The 22483-nt window shown below is 28.7% G+C and overlaps 1 protein-coding gene across 1 annotated transcript in view; it reads right to left on the bottom strand.

Annotated features, from left to right (window-relative positions):
- The window catches only part of LOC129959824 (glycine receptor subunit alpha-2-like), a gene marked incomplete at its 3' end in the record, with an annotated part of 47334 nt that overhangs the window by 1483 nt on the left and 23368 nt on the right, over positions 1-22483 (bottom strand). Inside the window, exons 3-7 of the mRNA XM_056072717.1 lie at positions 16724-16800; positions 14116-14348; positions 6269-6351; positions 2079-2213; positions 72-415 (exon numbers count right to left, since the gene is read on the bottom strand). Of these exons, the coding sequence (XP_055928692.1) occupies positions 72-415; positions 2079-2213; positions 6269-6351; positions 14116-14348; positions 16724-16800 (872 nt within the window). The remainder of the gene's footprint in view (positions 1-71; positions 416-2078; positions 2214-6268; positions 6352-14115; positions 14349-16723; positions 16801-22483) is intronic.

The raw sequence follows: 22483 nt of genomic DNA, 5'->3' as shown, positions 1-22483 counted from the left end.
TGTGAAAGTTTTTTTTATCTTTGCAATTAAAAGTGAAATATAACATAAAATTACGAAATGGACGAGCTTACTTGTACAGGACTAGGTGCAACCCTTTTTTGTTCTCTTTTAACTAAACTGATGACCAGGGCATATTCAAGTAAGCTAAAAAACACGAAGGCTATGCATGAAGAAAGCCAAACGTTCAGAGCTATAATATAAGAAACACTCGGCATCGTGGATTGATATTGTTTCGTGATGATGGTGAGCAGGGATGTGACGCCCAACGTGATGCGGGCAGGCACTGCTTCAGGAGGAATCCAGAACGTCAGCATGGACATGCTCACAATAAGCACTGTAGGGATGTAGATGTTTATTATGTAATAACCACATCTACGATTCATGGTGAATGAAGCGCAGATACAACTGAATGATTCTGAAGAAAAGCACAAATTTTAGAACAGAATTATTATACCACGTATGCATAAAATAATCACATGTATCGTGGAAAACAATAATGCACATGTAGTAGCATATGTGTACTTATTTTTTGCATATGCATAAAAATATAATACACTTATACTACACAGGATGTTACAATAAGTATTGTGAGATGTAGATGTTTATTATGTAGTAAACATATCTACGATTTAGGATGAATGAAGCATCGAAGCAACTGTATGATTCTGATGAAAATCATAAATTTTAGAAAAGAATTATTGTAACACTTACACATAAAATAATCTCATATATGTGGAAAACAATAATGCATGTGTAGTAGCATATGTGTACTAATTTTTTGGATGTACATAAAATATAATTATATGATACAGGATATTAAAAGTATAAAATGGGTTTCTAAACAAACTATGACATAATACCTGGTTCTTTAAATTAGGTTTTATCGTTTCATTGGTATAGCTTAGCCAAATATGGCTCTTGTGGCCTTACAATTGGCTTTGTATTTCTACGAAATCTCAGACACTTGGCGTCCCAATTTCTGAAACTGTCAATCAATGGAATGCATTTGTAAACCACAAGACAATGTTCTCGAATTATCCATTATTCCCGCATTGACATGGAGTAAACAAAGTATGAGATCAGTAGCGATGTTTTGTAACATCGCTAATGGAATGATTGTTTATTCAGTAATTATGATTTGTTCCAGTTCTGTTAGCGTCGTGGTTGTCGATATACTTTATTTTTCACTTGGTTCCCGAAGAAAAAAAATGCAGAGTTTAGCACAAAATGTTATGGTTTGTCCTCAACGCACAGTTAAGCACAATGTAATGGTTTATCCTCATTCTAGTTAGTGGCGAAGGGATAATCCAATCCAATGATGACAAATTTCGTCACCAGGAATCTGAAACTCTTACCAGTTAAATAAGGTTTTACAACGTATTTATTATACAAATCAATTTATTCCTTAGGGCATTAAAAATAGTAACAACTTTGTACAAGATTTTATCTTGTGGATTGGAATTTATTGCGTATTTATTACGCGGACCAATTTATTCCTTAGAACATTAAAGATAGTAACAAATTTGTACAAGATTTTAATCTACTGATTTGAATCAACTGTATTCCACAAAACATTGAATCCAATGAATCTTTTTCGGATATAGCTCTCCATACAATAAATTTTTATTTATGGAGTTATTGTCAGGTGATTTACACGTTGTTTCTATGACTGGCAGCTTCTGAATAATTGGAAAAACTATAGAACACTTTCTTACCACACCATTTTGATATTTAGTATGAACATAAAAGAGCATTAAAAATTTCGTGGTGACATTCATTAATCTTCTGCAGAAATAACTTAAATGATTGCCATACTTCGCTTCCAAATCTGTTTTAAAAACCGTAGATTCTTTCTAGGACAAACTTAAAAAAATGATATGTATTCTTTTATTAAATTTTGAATGAAGTAATATTTATCATTTTATAGAGAAGGAAAAACTGAATGTTTAAACTACATGTAATATTTCGAATATAGACTACAGCATGGATATGTTAGTTAGAAATACGAGAGTGGCAATTAATATGTTAATTAGAAAGTTTGTTACTTAAAAGGTTAACAAAATAATGAAAGGTCTTACCTCCATAAACCGATGTATCACAACGAGAAAGAGAAAGGTTCCCAACTTCAAACTGAGGTAAATTCAATAATCGGCTCATTCGAATCGGTTCAGATTCGAACCAATAAAGCTGCATATCTGTCGTCGGGTTCATCACTTAAAAATAAACACAGGATTTATTTAAAACTATATAGATAGTGGCACACAGATATTTTGGAGAGTGGAAATATCCACCTCGGAGTGATTAGTTTTGAAATTTTATTTAAAATTTTAATGAATTGTAAATGTATGCACACCATAACTTCAAAGAATATTATTGTACAAAAATAAATTTCACATCATTCAAAATTTTAAAAAATGCTTTTTTAATAATTTAAATTTAATAAATGTGCGAATTTTTTCAAAATTTTTTCAATTTTTTTGTTAAAATATATATATATATATATATTTACTGAATTTCCAACATTACTTTATATTATTGCCCTGGAATTCAAACTGGTTTTATTGTTTCATCAAATATTTAATTGTGTGATTACGTTCCATTGTTGAAACCTAAAGAAGAAAAGTTCTGTTTAAATCTGTGTAGTTTTTGCGACGGATACAAAAGTGGAGTAACAAAATCGAAAAATTTAGAAGAGAGACGAAGAGCATATTTACGTTTTTAATAGCGCTATGATGTCATGGAACTCATTTTTATTAGAAAGATCATGTATAGAATGGACAAAACGTATGAAAGATAATTAAAAAAACATTTGCTTTAATATCTGAATTAATCACAAACATTGAAATTAAATGTAAATGATTTAACTGAAATTAAATATAACCAATATTTTTCGGCAAATCAGATGTTGATAAAGGCGACTAGCTAAAAATAAAGGTTCAGATCAAAGTAGATAACATGGAAAAAAGTTAGTCTTTATAGTTTAATTCTCATTTATGTAAAGCATACTTTTAGATTAGAATAGCTGAATTATGTGTTTATTGCTCCTTTATATTTTGTTTAAAGCATTACAACTAGATGGCGTTAGGAGAGGAAAAGGATTGCTAGAGGTTTTCGTGAATTGATTCAGTTATCTATACAATGAAACAAGGCTAATTCGAAATTGAATGTGAAACAATGAAAATTCGATTTATCCAAAAATTCGCATTACAACAAAGCTTGAATTCGAAAACAAATACAGCATCAAAAAAGACTACTTAAATTTTTAATTCGAAAGCACATACTTAGGGTCTTTTTCAAATCGAAAATATTTTTGAAATTGTTCAAAAACCTGGTGTTGTTACTTCCTGTACATTGTACAAATGTAGAAAGGGACGAGGAAAGAGTAATAGATTACAGAATGAGGGTTGATTCTTATTTTACAAATGTTGTGGGGTCAGTTTTACCCCGTTCTCATGCTTGTGTTTCAGATTCATTTAACTTTATGGATATGGTGGGAAATTCAAAACATATGCTGAATATTGATTTCTTGCTAATTTATTTCTCCGAATATTTAATACAGAAAAACTTCTTATTTTGTTTATAACAAACTTCATATGGAGGTAATAAATAAATAAATAAAATAAAATAAAATAAACTCCAAGAAAAAACTTGTAAAAAAGAAAAAGAGATAAGTTAAAACTTTTTCATTTCTATCTAAAAACCCATCTATATCTTGAATAAACTTACATGCATGAAAAAATATTCATAAATAAAGAGCACTTTTTTCAATACATGAGCGAATAAAATAAGGAATAATTGTCTGACAATTGGTGGCCAAAGGACTTCGTGCATACATTAACCCTTTATTTGGCACGGTGGGTTTGGCATATTTTCATTGCTTGTTTTGATATAGTCACAATAAATTTTTAAGAATTTATTTATTAATTAAAAAGTTTCAAATAATATGTAAGTATATTACATACCTCGTACTTACTTAATATGTGTACCTAAAAAAATTTTTACTACAACTTTTCACTATTTGCCAAATAAAAGGATAATGCTCCCAAAACGGATGCATGTGATAAAGAATTAAAAAGGGCTGTAAATATTTGATTTTGATATTTATTTCAATAAATAATACATAATTAATGAATTGAGTTCATGAAATAATAATAATTATGATGAAATAATGAAAATAATTGAAATAATTTCTTTAAATAAATAAATAATTTTAATAAAATAAGAGAATTCAATATTTTGAATACAAAATCTGTACATTAAAACTTCAAAATAAACAATGCATTTAAAGTATTAAAAATGTATAACAAATTTACATGTTTAAATGCTTTCTTTACTGAATTTATTGTGTGGCAGAAAAGCGCTAAAGAGAATATGAGCCCTCAAAAAATTATTTACTTACGATACAGTTATAATTTAAGAATATGTATAGAAAAACAGTCGAAATGCGGTATAACAAATCAAATTGCTTCTACGTTAAATCACTAGCAGTGGATGCGAAATGTGGATGTATTTAAGTATTGAAAACGAATTTTTAATAATTTTTAGACTTGATGACGTTTAGGAATATACAACAATGGCTTCAAATTAACCAAAATGAATTTGAATTGAAGACATCGATTTAATATTCAACTGAAACAGGAAAAAAAAAAAATCGAAGTACCGTCGAATCTGAAGTAATAAGTTCAAATTGGCCAAATTCATCTGTAATAGAAAGTATTTACTAAAGGGCATTTTGTATCGGTGAATAAAAATTTAAATAAATTATAAAGTTGAGGGCATTACGATAACAGTCTCGTAAGAATAAAGTGCAAAATGAAGATTAGACAGTTATAATTTAAGAATATGAATAGAAAAACAGTCGAAATGCGGTATAACAAGTCAAATTGCTTCTAAGTTAAATCACTCTTTTTCACGTCTAGACATATTTTCGTTATTATAAATGTAATAAATGTAAAAATTATTTTGAAGTTGTAGTGTTCTGCAAGACTGGTACCCAGGGCATTTATACACATGTTGTCTTCTCTTCACTACGCTGTTGTAATTAAATTTATTTTTACATAAATACAAAAACCACCATTGCTTTTGAACTTTTTAGATGATTTCAGCCAACAGGTGATTTTTTAATTCATCGAAAGAGAAGCATACAAATACAAGTATGATAATTGTAAAAAAAAAAAAAAAAAAAAAAAAAAAAGAATGACACTGAGACTTGGACGGACATGCCAGATTGGTTCCGAATCTGAAAAAAACATTTTTGGAATCATCTCTATCTCTGAACAATATAATTCAAGTATATATGAACTAGATGAATGAAATTTCGAATGTCTTCTTTATACAAAATGTTAAATTTCTATCAAGTTTTGGATGACGTACGTCTAAAGGAAATCTTCGTCTAGGCCTGTGTATATGAACATTGTAATTCGAGAATACAACGAGCTATATAAAGGAAATTCATTTCATGGGTTTGAAACTCGAATTGTAAATCCCTGTCAAAGTGAAATCCAAATTTTCTAACAAATTGGGTTTGTCAGTCTTTCTATTTTCCAACATATGTACCCTATAATTTAAATTCATAATAAAATGGATATGTAAAAATTGGTATGTCATCTAGCTACGAAAACTGCCAGATCTATACCAAAATTTGTATCTTTTAGATCAGATTGAAGAGGTTTAAAGTGCACGTTTAATTTTCTTTAGTATGTACAAAGCTTGGCTCAGAATCAACATACTGTGTAAATGTACAAGAGAGTAGAACACTTGAGCACGTTTATTATCATATTGTGCAAGTGCATACATGCAGATATTCAGAGCTTCGAAATCACAACTAAGATTTCCGCTTGTACGGAATAGGATTTAAAATTGTAGATTTTTTATCGCATATAATGCAAAAAAAAAAAAAAAAAACTATCATTCTTACTGCTTAGCAACTAAGTTGCTTATTCACTTTTCACTAACACATGTCAATTCTGTTTTTTTTTTTAAATTAAATTCTAAAAATATTTTATAAAAAATGTTGATATTAGTGAGAAAGATTTTTAAGATACATTTTATTCTATCTGCAAGAAATCGATCTTCAACAAATTTGCAGTAAATTAATGTTATGGTGTATGAATGTGTATTGTATGTATTATTAATGTGTATTGTATGTTATTGTTATAATTAATAATCTTTTGATTTTTTTTAAATGAGAAATATGAATTTTGAAATATATAAATAAAATGAAAAATATTGAATCTGAAATGTCTAAAGAAGCAAATTTCAAACTTACGAGCTATGATCGACACTCCACACGTCTGGCTATCATGAGGAAATCTCTTCATGTCCATGTCACAAGAAAGTTGCAAAGTCACTCTGCAAACACAAAAAAATGTTAAAGCCCAGAGATAAAAATATTGTATTTGAAAGAAAAATGTAAGGTAATTAATTTGAAAACGTGTTTATAAAAATGGCCTCATATTAACTAAATCTGAGTATCTCTCTGCAGTTCAAAGATATGTTCAGCTCTTCGATTTTGCAATTACACTGTGGTAATTTGTTTTTTAAAAGAACTCCGTTATGTTTTATTTAGAAATACAAAACATTCTATACTTCTGAGATAAGTCAACCATCTAACTCTCCGACCCGCCCTAAGGCACACGGATTTGAACCATAGAACTGAATGACCGGACCGCCGCAACAGCAATTGGCGGGAACTGTTGTTGAGTCCTAAGGGCCGTCACCGGCCACGGTACAACCCTCCCCGAAGGAAGTACGTCCCGTCATCGATGGGAGGAGCCACCTATTAGTGTACCCTCCAGGGTAGCGAGATCCAACCACCATGCCGGAAGCATCTCATCCTCATTTCGAGGTGCTCCCCCGAGGGTCATACTTCTGAGATAAAGTAGCTGAGAAAATTTACAGCAGAGCAAAGGTTGCAAATAGAACTATGATTCAACTAAGTTTAATAATAACAGTACTTAAAAACACAATTTTATCAGTTGGGCTAAAAAGTAGAAATTCTTTATTTAAATTATTTTCTACATTTTAACTTTTAATACATAATAGAATATTATAAATGTCATGAAATCTTAAAATCAGAATTTCATAAGTTTTCTACCAACTGCTGCCACTAATATAGAATGAAATTTTTACTAAACGAATTGATTAGCTAATAATTAATATATGAAAATATTAAACTAGTGTATTGCCATCGAGAATACAATTTTGAAAAATCTAAAACTTCAGAAAGCGAGTATAAAATCGATTATGAAATTTCATTGTTACAAAATTAGGCAAGTTAAATAAAGGCGCATAAGAAAATACACAAAAGAAAAAAAAAAGGATAACAGATTTTTTTTTTGTGAAAAAAATCTAATAATTTGTAAGTACAGAAATATTCAGTTTATTTAATTGTAATTGCATATTTGGCCTCCTGCTCTAAACATAAATTATTTAAAAGTATTTTCAGTTAGTTTGTGTCCTTTTTGGATCATTTTGCGGATAATTCGCGGAATATCGAGAATTTACTATATTATTGAATATCTTTTGCAGTATTGCTGCTTTCAGAGTTAATGGGCTGCCATTGAATATGCTGTATCGTTTCGCTGCACGAATTTAAGTGTCAAAGCAAATTATAGCTTTCTAATTAATTTTCATTCATTTAATTCATTATATAGGGTATCTATGAATGAATATTCCAACTTTCTAGGACAATTAAAAGAATACACAACGAAGTTGTTGTCCAAAGGAAATCAAAAATATCAGTTCAAAATTTAAATTCTATACAATTATAAGTGTTCAATGCGCGTCCTTCTAGAAATACAAATGGTATCGAAGCGGCGCAATAACTCATCCCTCACTTTTTTCAGCATGTTTGGTGTGAGGTTTTGAAAGACTGTCAATATACATATCTCAAGTTTGTCATCGTCAGTAGGTAACGGAGCAACAAACACCTAATACTTGTTGTTGCCCCAGAGAAAGAATCGCATGGAGAACTATCAGGCCTTGAGGAGATCAATGATGAAAAGCAAGATAATGGGGGTGATCGGCGGCCAAACAATGATGCGGTAATTTATCACTTAAAAACGCGCAGTATGGTGTATCAACCTGGTGTAGAATAAGACCACTAGATTCTTATTCTAACTGTGGCAACAACCAATCTGTAGCATATAAAAATAAATAATCCCATCAACAATTTTCGCGTGGAAAAAGGAAGGCACGAAAATGCTGTCATGCGACATAGTACAAAACACATTCAACTTTTAAGAGCTTTGTAAAATGGAATCTTCATTTTTGTAGAAGTTCACACTGAATACATGATTGTGTAGAATTTGAACTTTCAACTGCCAATTTTGATTCCGATGAACATACTTTGTTTTATTTTCTTTTAATAGCCGCTAAAGTTGAAGTATTCATTTATGTTTACTCAGTATTGTTTATTTGTTTTGGTTTAAAAGAAAATAAAACTAAAATTTTCTTTCTAAATTATTTTTATTAGTTAAATCGACCGTAACGTATTGCCCTCAGTGATCATAAGTAAATATTTTTAGGGTCCTTATTTCACTAGAATACTTTTTTATCACACAGCGTTGTCGGTTAAAAACTTAATAAAAATTCTTATAAATAATCCTAATAAAAAGAATTTTATATACTTTGGATGTGAATTGTGCATTTATTTTTAAGTTTTATTTCACAACTGTTAAATTTTATTGTAAGTACAATATACTGGCTTTTAATGAAAATTATTTGAAAATATATAATTCCAGATATTAAGTATTTTTATAATGATAGATACTTCTTACATTTTTTTGAAATCTAAATTACACATTACTTTATTGTAACCTAAAATTATTATTTTTAAAAAATAAACCAACATTTATTTATTAAATTTAATTTTTATTACCATTTTTAGTTTAAGAATTGTCGTTCACTTTGGCTGTTTTCATTTTTAGATTCATTTTTTCTTAATTCGATTTTTTGAACAAATTTCAGTTTTAATCCTTTTAACTTCAAATTAGCAAATGATTCGTTATATACAGCTGGAATAGAAAACAGAAGATAATGCACAATAGGAGAACGGGAGAGCAAAAAGGGTTAAGATATGAAATATAATTATAAATCTATCAATATCGGTTTCGATTCTAAATCGGCTTTCAAATTTTTCTTTTTACATTGAACAACGATATGAAGCTGAGTGTTTTTCATTTATATTTTAAGTAAATAAACATTCTCGCAACAGAGGCATATTAAAGATTGATGGAAAATAAATTTTGAGAAGGTGAATTGGGATTTCTTTTAATACCATGACGGATTCTTTACTTAGCATGGATTTAATTAAATATAATAATACAGCACAAATATAATAAATTGCAATAACTTGCACAATTTTGACTATTTCGTACTTTAATGGTATAAGTAAACAGAAATACATAAAATAATTGCAACTTATTAGGAAATATTTAAACGCATTAATCATAATAAGTCATAAATTACAATTTACTTATTGATATTTCCAACAAAGAAATCAGAGCAAATCAGATAAAATATATGCCGTGTATATATATAAATTTCATATATCACTATTTCTCAATTGCAATCCTAATTTACTTTATTCTATTGCTTCTTTCCTATAAGCAACCATGGCAACTGCATAATTAACAAACCAAATTGACTAGAGGAGCATGAAAATGTTAAAAAAGACTTGCAATGCTTGAACCCATAGAAAGCTTTTAAAAGATTTGTTTTTTAATGTCTAGAATCTTTCAGAAAAAATTGTTTCGTATAAATAAAAGATTTTGTAGAAACAATATACAGAACAGTATACAGAACTCGAATTCAGTATTAACTATTATAATTGACTTTATCCTGAAAAGGTAAGGGTATGATGATGGTGATTTAAAATGGAGAAACTCATTTTTAAATAATTTTAATTAACTTGACATTTTCCCTGTTAGTTACGAAAAGCCATTTTATAATCGATTTCTCACCCATTTTTTGATGTATCAGGATTTTCATATTTTTTACTTCGTTTTCTTGATGATAATACTCTATTTTAATATTTTTGGTCTTTATCCACAATTATTCATTAGTTAATTGATCAATAGTATTAAATGTTAGTTCTGTATAAATGGTGCTACCTAATAGTGATTTTAAAATAATTGGAAATTTGATTCAATCTTATTTACAATAATGAATTATAAGCTAAAGATTAAAAAATAGAAAATAGTTAAAAGAAAGAAGAAGAATCTCCTTTTTTGAGCTCTTATGAAAATTTGTTAATTTTTTTTTTTTTGGAAATATATCTTATTTAAGATATAGAGTTTGTATCCAAATGGTTTAGAGTTCTTCCAATGTTCAGGGCATTGAAAATATTTCTGTTTTTATTATTGAATAATAAAATCTAGAATAAAACGTTCGCAAATGCTATAGAATTTCAACTTTGCTTATCATGATTATTGAAATGAGGCAAGTTGAATGAGAGAAATGTGCAAAAACTAGAAAAATAACAAAAATGTCTAAATAACAGATATACAGATTTCTGAATATTGCTCTTACATCACAAAGCTTAGAATGTCACTTTAAACGTAATCAAAACTCATAACAGTTCTCAAAATCGTATAGTGAAGAAAATTCAAGAAATGTAAAGGAATTATATAATATAAAGCCTAATGAATTCAACAGCGAAAAGTAAAACAGTTTTTAATAAATTTAATAAAAATAATCTTAAAAACACTCTTTGATTAGTGTACTAAAATTGTTTTTTAAAGTTTTTAAAAATTATTTTCTACTTTTTAGTTTTTAATTTATGATTCATTATTTTATGTATATTATCAAACTACGAGATCAATTTTTGATACTTCTTAACATGTAACGCCACTCCTATAACTTATATAATTTTATTTAAATAATTATTTCGAAGATACAAAAAAATAACGTATTGTAATCAAGAATACACAAATGTTCAGAATTTCAAAACTCTCGCTCATTGAGAAGTGAAAAAAAAAAAAAAATAACAAAATTCCATGTCGGTGAAGTTGAAACAAATCAAGTTAAAGTGTCTAAATATAGACTCTTTATTACCAACTAAGAGAATTTATATCACTATCCTCACTTTTCATACACGAAATTCAAACTTCCATCCTGTTAGGAAAATATGGCTCCATTATTACAACCAAACTTTACAATAAATGAGATTTAATGTTTGCAAATGTGTTTACATGCAAGTGCAAAACCTGATGAACATATCTGAAAAGCCATTAAACTTGTATATAATTGACTGAAAAGTAAAGAACAAACAAAATGAGCATACATTCTACATAACTGACGTAATGTATTTTAAAAATAAGCAGTTACCGGCAACTACTAAATTGTTGACTCGTATTGTGTTCGTAAAGTTGTTCGTTGCCTGTGTTTTTTTAAAGCTCAAATGTATTGTTTATCCCAAAGACAATGTATACAGTTAAAGACATACACAATGTATGTTTCTTGCTATTGCTTAAATTATTTGTTTTCAAAAACGTGCGTTGATCACTTGTGTAGTGTTTAATCTAATATTTGTTTATCAGTTATATATGTATCGTTATAAAAATAGCGAAAATGGTACCTTTTTTAAACAATTGTCCTTTTATCCACATTTATTTCTAGTAATTTTACTATCGTACGAGATATTGTAATAAAAGTTTTAAAATCTTAATGCTTTTTAGACCTCGAAAATTGTATACGAATTACCATGTAAAGGGACATTAGAATAAATACCTACATTTCTATGCTGATTTTTCTATGAATGTGGGACTGCAAAATTAAGGGGAATTATTAATACTTTGTTAGAGAAGCAGTGTTATGAGGAGAAACGAAAATGTCATGTTAGTGGTTGAAAAAGAAAGAATATTAATGAGTATAAAAAAATTTACGGAGAATGAGCAAACAATTTGATTTTATCGGTATAGATAAATCGATGGGGAAATAATGTGATATTTTGTGTAAAATGTATATCACATATACAAATGTGTATCGCTGGAACATTAAAATACTGCCTCTCTTTAATTTCATTTGTAAACCATTGCATGCATGTATATTTCAAAAAACAAAAGGTCGATTTCAACCAAACTGGGAAAAGCGGTTATGTATTGATTAAGAAAAGAACACTGCGGTTATTAGACACCACCACTGCAATAAGAGAAGAGAACCTGAAATCAGTATAAAATCGATGGTGGCATTACGCAGAAAGGCTAAAGATGCTGGCCTCGTACCACATGATTTTGGGTACCTCAAATTCTTTTCAATATACACTGCAGTGATAAGTCGACTGCTAATTCACGCTACTGTATAAGAGTCCTAAAATAATTCACGCTACTGTATAAGAGTCCTAAAATAATTCACGCTACTGTATAAGAGTCCTAAAATAATCCACGCTACTGTATAAGAATCCTAAAATAATTCAAGCTACTGTATAAGAGTCCTAAAATAATTCAAGCTACTGTATAAGAGTTCTAAAATAATTCAAGCTATTGTATAAGAGTTCTAAAATATTTCAAGCTACTGTATAAGAATCCTAAAATAATTCACGCTACTGTATAAGAGTCCTAAAATAATTTAAGCTACTGTATAAGAGTCCTAATATAATTCAAGCTACTGTATAAGAGTCCTAAAATAATTCAAGCTACTGTATAAGAGTTCTAAAATAATTCAAGCTATTGTATAAGAGTTCTAAAATATTTCAAGCTACTGTATAAGAATCCTAAAATAATTCACGCTACTGTATAAGAGTCCTAAAATAATTTAAGCTACTGTATAAGAGTCCTAATATAATTCACGCTACTGTATATGAGTCCTAAAATAATTTAAGCTACTGTATAAGAGTCCTAAAATAATTCACGCTACTGTATAAGAGTCCTAAAATAATTCACGCTACTGTATAAAAATCCTAAAACAATGTATGAATGTAGCTTCATGTTGTCAAAATCTGTTACGTACAAATGATTTTTGAGTATTTAGGAATATTCTACAGTACTTTTGATCACAATTATTTGTTGCAATTTACTGGATATTTTAAATATTTTTTGATACATCATAGATCTGTTTTGAATTCTTTGGAGCATCGCTGCATCTTGGATTAATTAATAAAATTATACAGCTTTATACAATCTTTTGAAAGAAAGAGATAATTCTACACTCTCTGAAATAATTTTTCATTCTAGAATATTCATAAAAAATTATTAAGTTTTCGAGAACATCAGAGAATATTCTAGAATGTTGGTTATGACTTTTTCATTGTATAATGTTCGAAATATAAAAATATATGTTTATTCTTTGAACTCGTCTCGTTTTCAGTCACACCATATCACTGTAGGATAATAAAGAGGTTTGATTTGGAAGTTTAACCCTTCTTTGCATGATGATGGAAATTTCCATCATTACATTTAGTGAACAAAAAGTTGCACTCAAAACAGTCGTACTTTATACAACTTTTTTCACGACTATTGCGTAGAAAGGAGTGTAGCTGTAAAAAAAAAAAAAAAAAAAAAAAAAAAAAAAAAATCAAATGTTACGATCATTACAGCGGGTTTGAACTTGTCATTCCGCTGTTTGTTGTGGTTGGAAGAAACGAGCGATTTCTTGAATATATTTTATAAGTAATCAGAGATTTTTTGCCAATAAAAGCGATAATGAGTGGAGAAATTTAGAAGAGAGGGACATTGAAGATTTTATACTGAGATTAATTTGCATGATGATGGATATTTCTAACATACTGTTTTTTTTATTATTTTATATTATATATTTATACTAGGACTTTAAAAAAATGTTTTTCTTTAATCTAGAGCATAAATTATATTACCCTGATTTATTTACAAAAAAAGAAAAACAAATCATGCAAAGAAGGGTTAAATCAGTAAGAAGGAGTTCAAAGGATATTTTCGTTTCCTGTAGAAAATCAATGATAATATTTTCAGAAAGTGAATGACTACAAGTAATGTCAGGTATATAAATTATATGACAATAAGCTCATGTACTGTTTGTTATATATTTCTTTTACTAAGTTATCTAACAGATGGCTCAGATCATCTCAAAATATTTTATGGCCAATTTGCGTATGATTATACTGGAGTTTGAAAAAGCTGTTAGATTAAAAATAACAACCTGCCCGAAAAGTAGACTGTTTTGTTCCTCATCAGCCAATAGAAGACACTAGGCAAAACCCACTGTTGCAACTTCGTGTCTAAGGCATTTTTAAACCAGACGCCTGGAGTCCAAATCACTTTCCCCCAGGAAGCATCGAGTATTACTTTATTCCGCCCTTCACTGCGTTCTTCGGGAAATATCAACCGATGATCTTCCCACATTTGACGGACAACGACATCCATTTTGAAATCCTAGTGAAAAATTCAAATTTATTATAATACTTATGTAACAGTAACAATGATAATAAGCGAGTTTGATAAATCAAAAAAGCGAATGACATCAGACACTTTATTAAAAAATCACAACTTGAAAGTCTGGATATAGGATAAAGAAAATGTAATTGAATAATGACTTGGAATTCAGCTAGATTTAACATTGGATGCTGAGAATTTATGATTATGTAAAAACCTTGATAAAGATATCATCCGTAACCTTATTCAGTTTTTCACTTCATTTATTGTTATATCTTAATATATTTATAATAAAATTCTATCGGCAAATTTAGCAGATATATAAAATCAATAGATTTAAAATTTATATTTTCTTTAAAAATAATATTGTATTAATTGAATGTTACGTCTCATTGAATGTAATTAGTTGTTGTCAAAAAGTTCCCAACAAAGAAGGAATCATTTATGAAAAGATTGGGAGATCATGAAAGTAAACAAGCGAAGATTTCGCTTCACCCAATTACACAAAAAGAAACCTAGTGATAGTAACGCAGTATCGGTAGTTTCGCCCTGCTGTTTTAAAATAAATTGTAATTGCGTCGCCTTTAAACTATATGCTACTTCAGATAATTGATGCAGCAACGTGTTTCAAATTAGATAAAATTATTTACTAAGGAATTTGTGACATTTTGTACGTCGAAAACTCGATTTTTGAGTTTTAACCTCATAAAACAGGAGAAATATCCAGATTCTACAAGTGTATAATATGCATAATATTAAAAAAAAACATAAGCTCTGCAAAGTGTAAGCCGTTTTTAAAAATATAAGCAACAGGAGTCTGTTTGTTAAAAATATACAGTTTCTTGCAATTTTCTAAATATATATATATTTCAAATATTTAGGTATTAATTTAAAAAAAGGTTTTCAATGCAAAAATATGAAATTTTATACTATACTAAGCATTATTCATCTTTTAAATAAAATCTCTTCTAGGAAATAATACATTTTTAGTGTAATATCTGCAATGAGAAATATTTTATGATATTTTGATATGATTGGTATGATATTTTACGTTTATATCATACCAATTTTGGTGTGATTTTATAAAGATTTTTCTAAAAAATTCGATTTGTTATTAAAAACAAATACTTTAAGAAACTAATATTTTTATATTATTTTATAATAAAATTATCAAATATTTTCTACATATACTATATTTTACATCAATTAACATTTTTACTCGTCAAAAGTGTGCCTTATTACAGCAGAAATTTTGTCGATTTTATTCTCGAGAGAGCCCCCAGTTTTCGAAAAACATGCCAGATTTTTTTCTGAGGGATCGTGCAGAATTTTAGCATTCAAGCGAGTGATTTACTCTTTTATGTATTCATGAAAATAATCATAAGTTATAATTGTACCTTATAGAGAAAAGGTCGACACTTGCCTATGCCTATTCATACGCACGCTATCCAAGATCCAATTGACAAGTGCGACTTCGTTCATGAAACATTGAGTGACTTCATTAACGCTCACATGAAAAACTATAAGAATGACTTCAACCTGAATAATACGTTGCGAATATAGCAAAACCTCTTGTAGAAAATATTGAAATTTTAACCATGAGGCGATCATGTAGAAGATACATAGTTTCCAAGCAAATGCCCTCTACATATTATGAATCCATGAAGAACAATTATTGATTGAAATTGTACTTGCTGAAAGTGTTGCGACATTTGAATTTTGTCACACGCAACATAAAATTCTAATGATTCTATAACAAGTTAAGATATTCATTGACTGAATTTTCATTGACTGAACAGAATCATTCGGTTCGATTACATTAAAACCAGTACCAGGACTATGCGAGTGACTTAAATTCAATAAGGAAAGATCTCATATGTTAGTCCCTGGTAACGATGGGATGAATGCACTCTAGAACCGTTTCTATAGGAAAAAGAATATCATTTAACTGTTTGCGTTTACATAGTGCTGCTGGATATAACTCTGTCTATGAAATACCCATCTTTCTTTACAGAATTTTAAAATAAATGAATTCTTCAAACACTTCTTCAGGATATCAATTTTAATGGTTTTTAGGGAATACAGTTTTTGTCACTTGCACAATTGAGATTGGAGTATTTATTTTGTGCCGAAATATGCGAAATATTTTCTAATTGGTTACGTTTTGCCACCTCTTAAGATTTTGGCAATTTTTATTGAAAAAGATTCATACATTTTGTAATTGATCAGATATTTTCGACTGTTGAAATAATTTTTGGGAAACAGCCCATTCAGATTTCATAAAAGGGATTAAAACGAATTTTGTGTCATATGCTGCAAAGAAAGAACATTTAAAAAGTGATTACAGATGATTCAATGAATAATGGATCGCTTACCATATCCACTTCATCTACTGAACGAATTTGCATCACCCAGAGATGAACTGAAACATTTACTGGCGAACTGTTATCACCTAAAAAAGATATTATATATTTACTAACAATAATTGCATTTGAAATAAAGCTAGTGACAATTAATTTGTCACCAAATCAATCCAAAGTTAAATAACAAAAGATGTTTTGAAGGCAAATAAAGTCTTTTTTACAGTTAAGAAATAATTATTACTAGCCTCCGTTGGTAATTAGTTTGTTCACTGGATGATTGACATTAAGGCTGTCAAATAATTAACATGGAATGCACTTTTTAAAAATTTTACTTTGTTACTTAATGAGAATGAAATAAATAAAAATAATTGAATTAGTCAACAACAAGTTATTACGCACACAAATTATAAAGAGTATATATAATATGAAATAAAAGTGTGAGTGAAAGTCCTATAAAGTTAATTTAAAAAAAAAGCATTTTGTCCCTTAATTTTAACATTGGAAAAACACATGTTAGAATGTTTGATAGATGAGGCTGAATTTCGTCATAACATAAAAACAGTGTTACAGATCATATATCAAATTAAATAATAATAAAAAAAAAACTCATCAAAAGTGAAGGAAAAATTGTAAGAAATAAAATTGATATAATTAAAAAGCTTTTTTTTTTTGAGTTTTAAGATAATGAAACTATTTTTGAGAGAGAAAAATTTTGAGAGATAAAAAATTTGAAACACCAATTTCTATAGGCAAACACAGCGAATACCCATCTAGCATCGATTAAGCATTTTTCTGGGCTTGATTAAAATTTCTGTTTGAGGTCCGTTTCTATCATTTTGATTTCTTTTATATTTTTCTTCTCTCGAGCATTTCTAATAATATTTTTAAATTAGTTTCAAATTAGCATTAACCTTATTTTAAACCGGCTACTCTCCGACCTACCTTGAGGTACACGGAAAATTCTGAATGACCGGATCACTGCAACAGCAACACTGGCGGGAACTGTGGTTGAATCCTAAGGGCTGCCACCGGCTACGCTACAACCCTTGCTTTGGAAAGTACGTCCCGTCATCGGTGGGAGGAGCCGACCCCCAACTTTTTCTGTACTCACCAGGGTGGCGAGAACTAACCACCAAGCCGGAAGCTTCTCATCCTGAATTACGAAGTGCCCCACAATGGCCGTTAGAGAAACATTAAATTAAGTGCACCAATAAAAATATTTAATGAAGCAGTCTGAAACGTTCGTACGGCGATTTGCTTACATTCGACTGTTGCCATTCAGCAATAAGTAGTAAGAGCTATTTCTTTGACTTGTATATTCGGATTTTTTATATTATGATAATATTTCATTAATATGAATTATTTTTAATAAAATTTAACTTGATTTCGTTTGTCTAGTTTCTTTTCAGTCAACCAATGGCCTGGCCCATTAAAATTCGGCAAGATCAGCTGCATAGAATAGGAAGAGATAAATGTATATTTGCAATTTATGTTCCCTCAACGAAGTTAATTGAACTAAATACCTTCAGTAAAGAATATACTTTGTAAGAAAATTTATTTCTCAACTTGTGAGTTGGTTGTATTGCTTCCTTTTACGTTTATTCCTTGTATTTCCACCTTAAAGAGTCCTTTGCATCTTTACTTTCTTGTACAAAATAAGATTTGCTATATTGCGCTCTACCATTATCTAAAGTTTGTTTCGTGAATTTTGAAACAGCCTGCAGTAATCATAACAAAAAATACCTGTACTGCTAAACAATTGGAATAATGGATTAAACAGGTGTTGTACTAGAGGTATTGGTATATGTATTGTACCGATCGGTATATGTGTTGTAATTTTGGCAAATCATGGAAAGTTTTAGTCACAATCAGATCTCAGATATAAGAAGCTTAAATGAAAACTAGATATAAATTTGATAAGAAAAATATGAAAATTGATTCTTAAATTCTGATTCAGATTAATAATATGAAGATAAACATTCCTCGAATTATGTGGGTTTGTCACAGAAAGTTGAAATCTTATTAAAATGAAGAAATTAATAGACTTTGAAAACATATTTTTTATGTATAATAATGCATTAAACCTTTATTTATAATTTAAAATGATTTAAATAATTCATTTATAAAAAGCTAAAATTAGTTTATTAAAAATAGATCAATTGTAAAATGCAGAAAATAAATAAAACAATATGTGTGTGTGTGTTTTTTTTAAAAATATATTCAATTATTTTCTCTAAGTTTCAGAACGTAAGAAATATACCGATCTGATATTAATGAGAATTTCGAAGTTTTTTTTTCCAGAAATAATTTGAAATTTCATTTCAAAGATTTTCTTTCAAACAATGATTAATCTAATAATTTGTGACTTGACACTTTTGATTGCTTATTTTATGCAAAAATAGATGCATTTTATCTTTTCTTCTTCAAGTAGTTTCCAGAAAATTATCTTCACGAAGGATATTGCTTTAAAATTTTCAAATTAAACGTTTGGCAGGTTTTTTTTATGTCTTTTATTCATCATAGAAAAAAAGACACCAATATTTCATGAAAAACGAAACGTTTCAAACAATTAACCATGCAGACTCCAAAAGCTCTTTCAAGATAAAAATATTTTATGAAATGGCAATATTAATATATATTATTTACAGATGAGATATAAAATATAAGTGGAAACCTCTGGAAAATCTTTATTTAAAAGAACAAATCTGAAAATACACCTTGCATGGCATGAATCTGAAGAGATTATGTATATATTGTCATTTAAAAAGAAAAAAAAACTTCGTCCTGTTGTTACAGTTTGAAGTATGAGGGATTTAAATTCATGCAACAAAAATTCTGAACAGCCTCCCAGCGAAAACAAAACCCCCATTAAAGCATCAAAGGAAAATTCTGAAACTAACACAATCTTCACTTTATGTATTATCGTAAGCCTAAGTAACTTAACAACACCTCTCTTATTTCTTCAGATACCTGAGCTTTTTATCTTTCCTGATATTGAGTGAAGGATATTAAATTAGATTAATGCCAAATATATAATGGAAACACTTAGTTGGAAAGCAAAATAAATCAATGATAACAATTATCTTGATGAAAAGATACTTTGTAACATTATATTGATACAAAGTGTCTGATATAATGCTTTGTTTCAATTTGATGATACATTGTATCAATATAATGATACATTGTATCATTTTAATGCTACTTTGTATCATTTTAATTTTACTTTCTTTCATTTTAATGTTACTTTGTATCATTTTAATTTTACTTTCTTTCATTTTAATGTTACTTTGTATCATTTTAATGTTACTTTGTGTCATTTTAATTTTACTTTCTTTCATTTTAGTGTTACTTTGTATCATTTTAATGTTACTTTGTGTCATTTTAATTTTACTTTCTTTCATTTTAATGTTACTTTGTATCATTTAAATTTTACTTTGTATCATTTTAATTATTTCATCAAAAAAAAAAAAAAAGAGAAGAAGATGGATGAGACTGATTTAAGAAAAGAATTTAGAAAAATGATTTATTAGATGAAATTAATATGAACGATTGATTAGATTAGTTAATATTTAATTAATAAAATCATAGCACGCACCTCGTTATGATTTGGGATAAGAAATTGAAATATTTATATTTTTGTTTCATTGAAAATTTCCATGAGTTTTGACCAATACACATTTTTTTCAGCTTAAGATATTAACACGTTACTATATCTAAGTAATAAAAGTAATTCATTTGATAGCGTGGTAAAAATTAAATTTTTTTATGTGGAATAATTTTTTATAAAAAGAGAAAGTCAATTTTAATTCGAACTCCAGAAATCGATTTTATTATTTTACTTTATCGTATTTTATTATTTTACTTTTTCGTGTACGAAATATTGAGGAAATATCGTAATCGTCAAAAAATTCAAATTTGAGATTTTGGCAAATCTCCACTTTTTAAATCTCCCTGATTCCGGAAAACACATTTTTGGAATTATGTTTGTCTGTGAATCGATAACTCAAAACTCATTGAGCTAGACGGTTGAAATTTGGTATATTCCATTAAGGCTAAATGTGTAAATGTCAATCAAATTGTAAATGAAATCCTTTCACAGGAAGTTTGCCTGTCTGACTGCTCGAATAAAAGTGAACTTAATAACTACAAAGCACAAAGAGCTAGGCAGATAAGATTTGGTACATAGGATTAGTATCTAAAGCGTAGGTATTTAACAAATTTGGAACCAAATCTGTGAAACAACTGACCGTCTGCTAGTCTATATTTCCGGATGTCAAGTTTTGATGTTCAATTGGCCTAGAAAAAAGCATCCGAAATACATATTCTCACCAAAGAATCAGTAAAAATGATAGATTCACGAACGGATCTATATTTCGTAGGTATCATTAATCAATGTTTTGCAAGGCATTCGCTGCCTTACCCAAGGTCTCCAATTTTATGCGTAGGAAAGGAGATAAGACCTACATTGGAAACTTCAAGCTACAATGTTATCCGAAATCAAATTTATGGGAGAAATTCATATTGATAAACTAATATTTTAAAACTTCAGTGTGATTTGCATGCAAAAGTTTTGTGTTATGTTTTGTTGAGAGAGAAAAATTTACCACTTTTAACTTTGGTACAGAAGATTTAATTTGGGATAACTTTTTATTTAAAAATGAAATCCCTTTAAACCAAAAAGAAAAAAATATGTATAACTTTTTGTTGAATAGAAGAAATAATGGACAGAAAATAAATGTGAAATTAACTTTCAACTGATCGCTCGAAATCTCAATATATTTCAGTAGCTGTTTTGAAACACGGAAATAAAATTTCCTTTCAACGAATTGCATCCATTTTTGGATTCTGATCACTATTTCAATAATGGAATAAGAAAAGTCTCTTAAGTGTGTATTATACGATGTTGTGAACATATCTGTCAAAATTTGAATCTTCCTTTAGAACATAAAAAAATAAATTTGATGGCACGCAGATCTTATTTAAAGAACGTAAAATTTTGATCTAATATCTTGACTGTTGTGTTTCAAGCAACGGCATGGGTGTATCCAATAGTTTTACAAGAATGGCTTGGTATAAAACATTATGGCAAGTTCCATTTTTCAAGAGTTAAAGAGCCGAAATTGTTGGAACGGTTCATTTGATCTGCCGAAAAAACAAGCCGATGTCAAAAATATTTTTGAAAATTCAGATAATGAAAGCATAAATGTTTAATAAATCATGTAAATAACAGTTGTCAAAAAATGGATTAACAGTGCTAGAAATCTCTGTACGACAATAATTATTGTTTTGAAAGAAAAATGGCTTATTAAAGATAAACATCAATCTGAATACAAATTTTTAGTGCAAAAATCATTAACTATAATTGCATTGTACTTCGATTTTTACAATGTTAAAATGCAGTTTTTTTGTCGTCACTGTTTTGTCCCCGAATAAAAACGAATTCCAAACACGCGACTATTCCTTATTCAGGTTATTATTAACGAGTTTTTTATAAACAGTTGGATAATACTTCCTTTCTCAAGCATATTGATTAGATAATTTTGTGAATAGCATTTTCTTTTTATTACTAGAATACAACTATTTTAACCCTCGAAGAATTTTGTGAGCACCAAACAAAATTATAATACGATACTAAATTACAAGGTACAAGAATTCTTTTAGTTCCACCCATCGTAAGAGTTAAAGTGACGTGATGCAGCTGTCATATTTTTCGCATTTATTTCTGCACAAAATGTTGTGGACCAGTACTTGCAGTAACATTGTTTTTGAACG

Source organism: Argiope bruennichi, chromosome X2 (genome assembly GCF_947563725.1).
Source record: "Argiope bruennichi chromosome X2, qqArgBrue1.1, whole genome shotgun sequence".
Classification (NCBI taxonomy): domain Eukaryota; kingdom Metazoa; phylum Arthropoda; class Arachnida; order Araneae; family Araneidae; genus Argiope; species Argiope bruennichi.
This window is presented reverse-complemented; position numbering and strand designations above follow the sequence as displayed.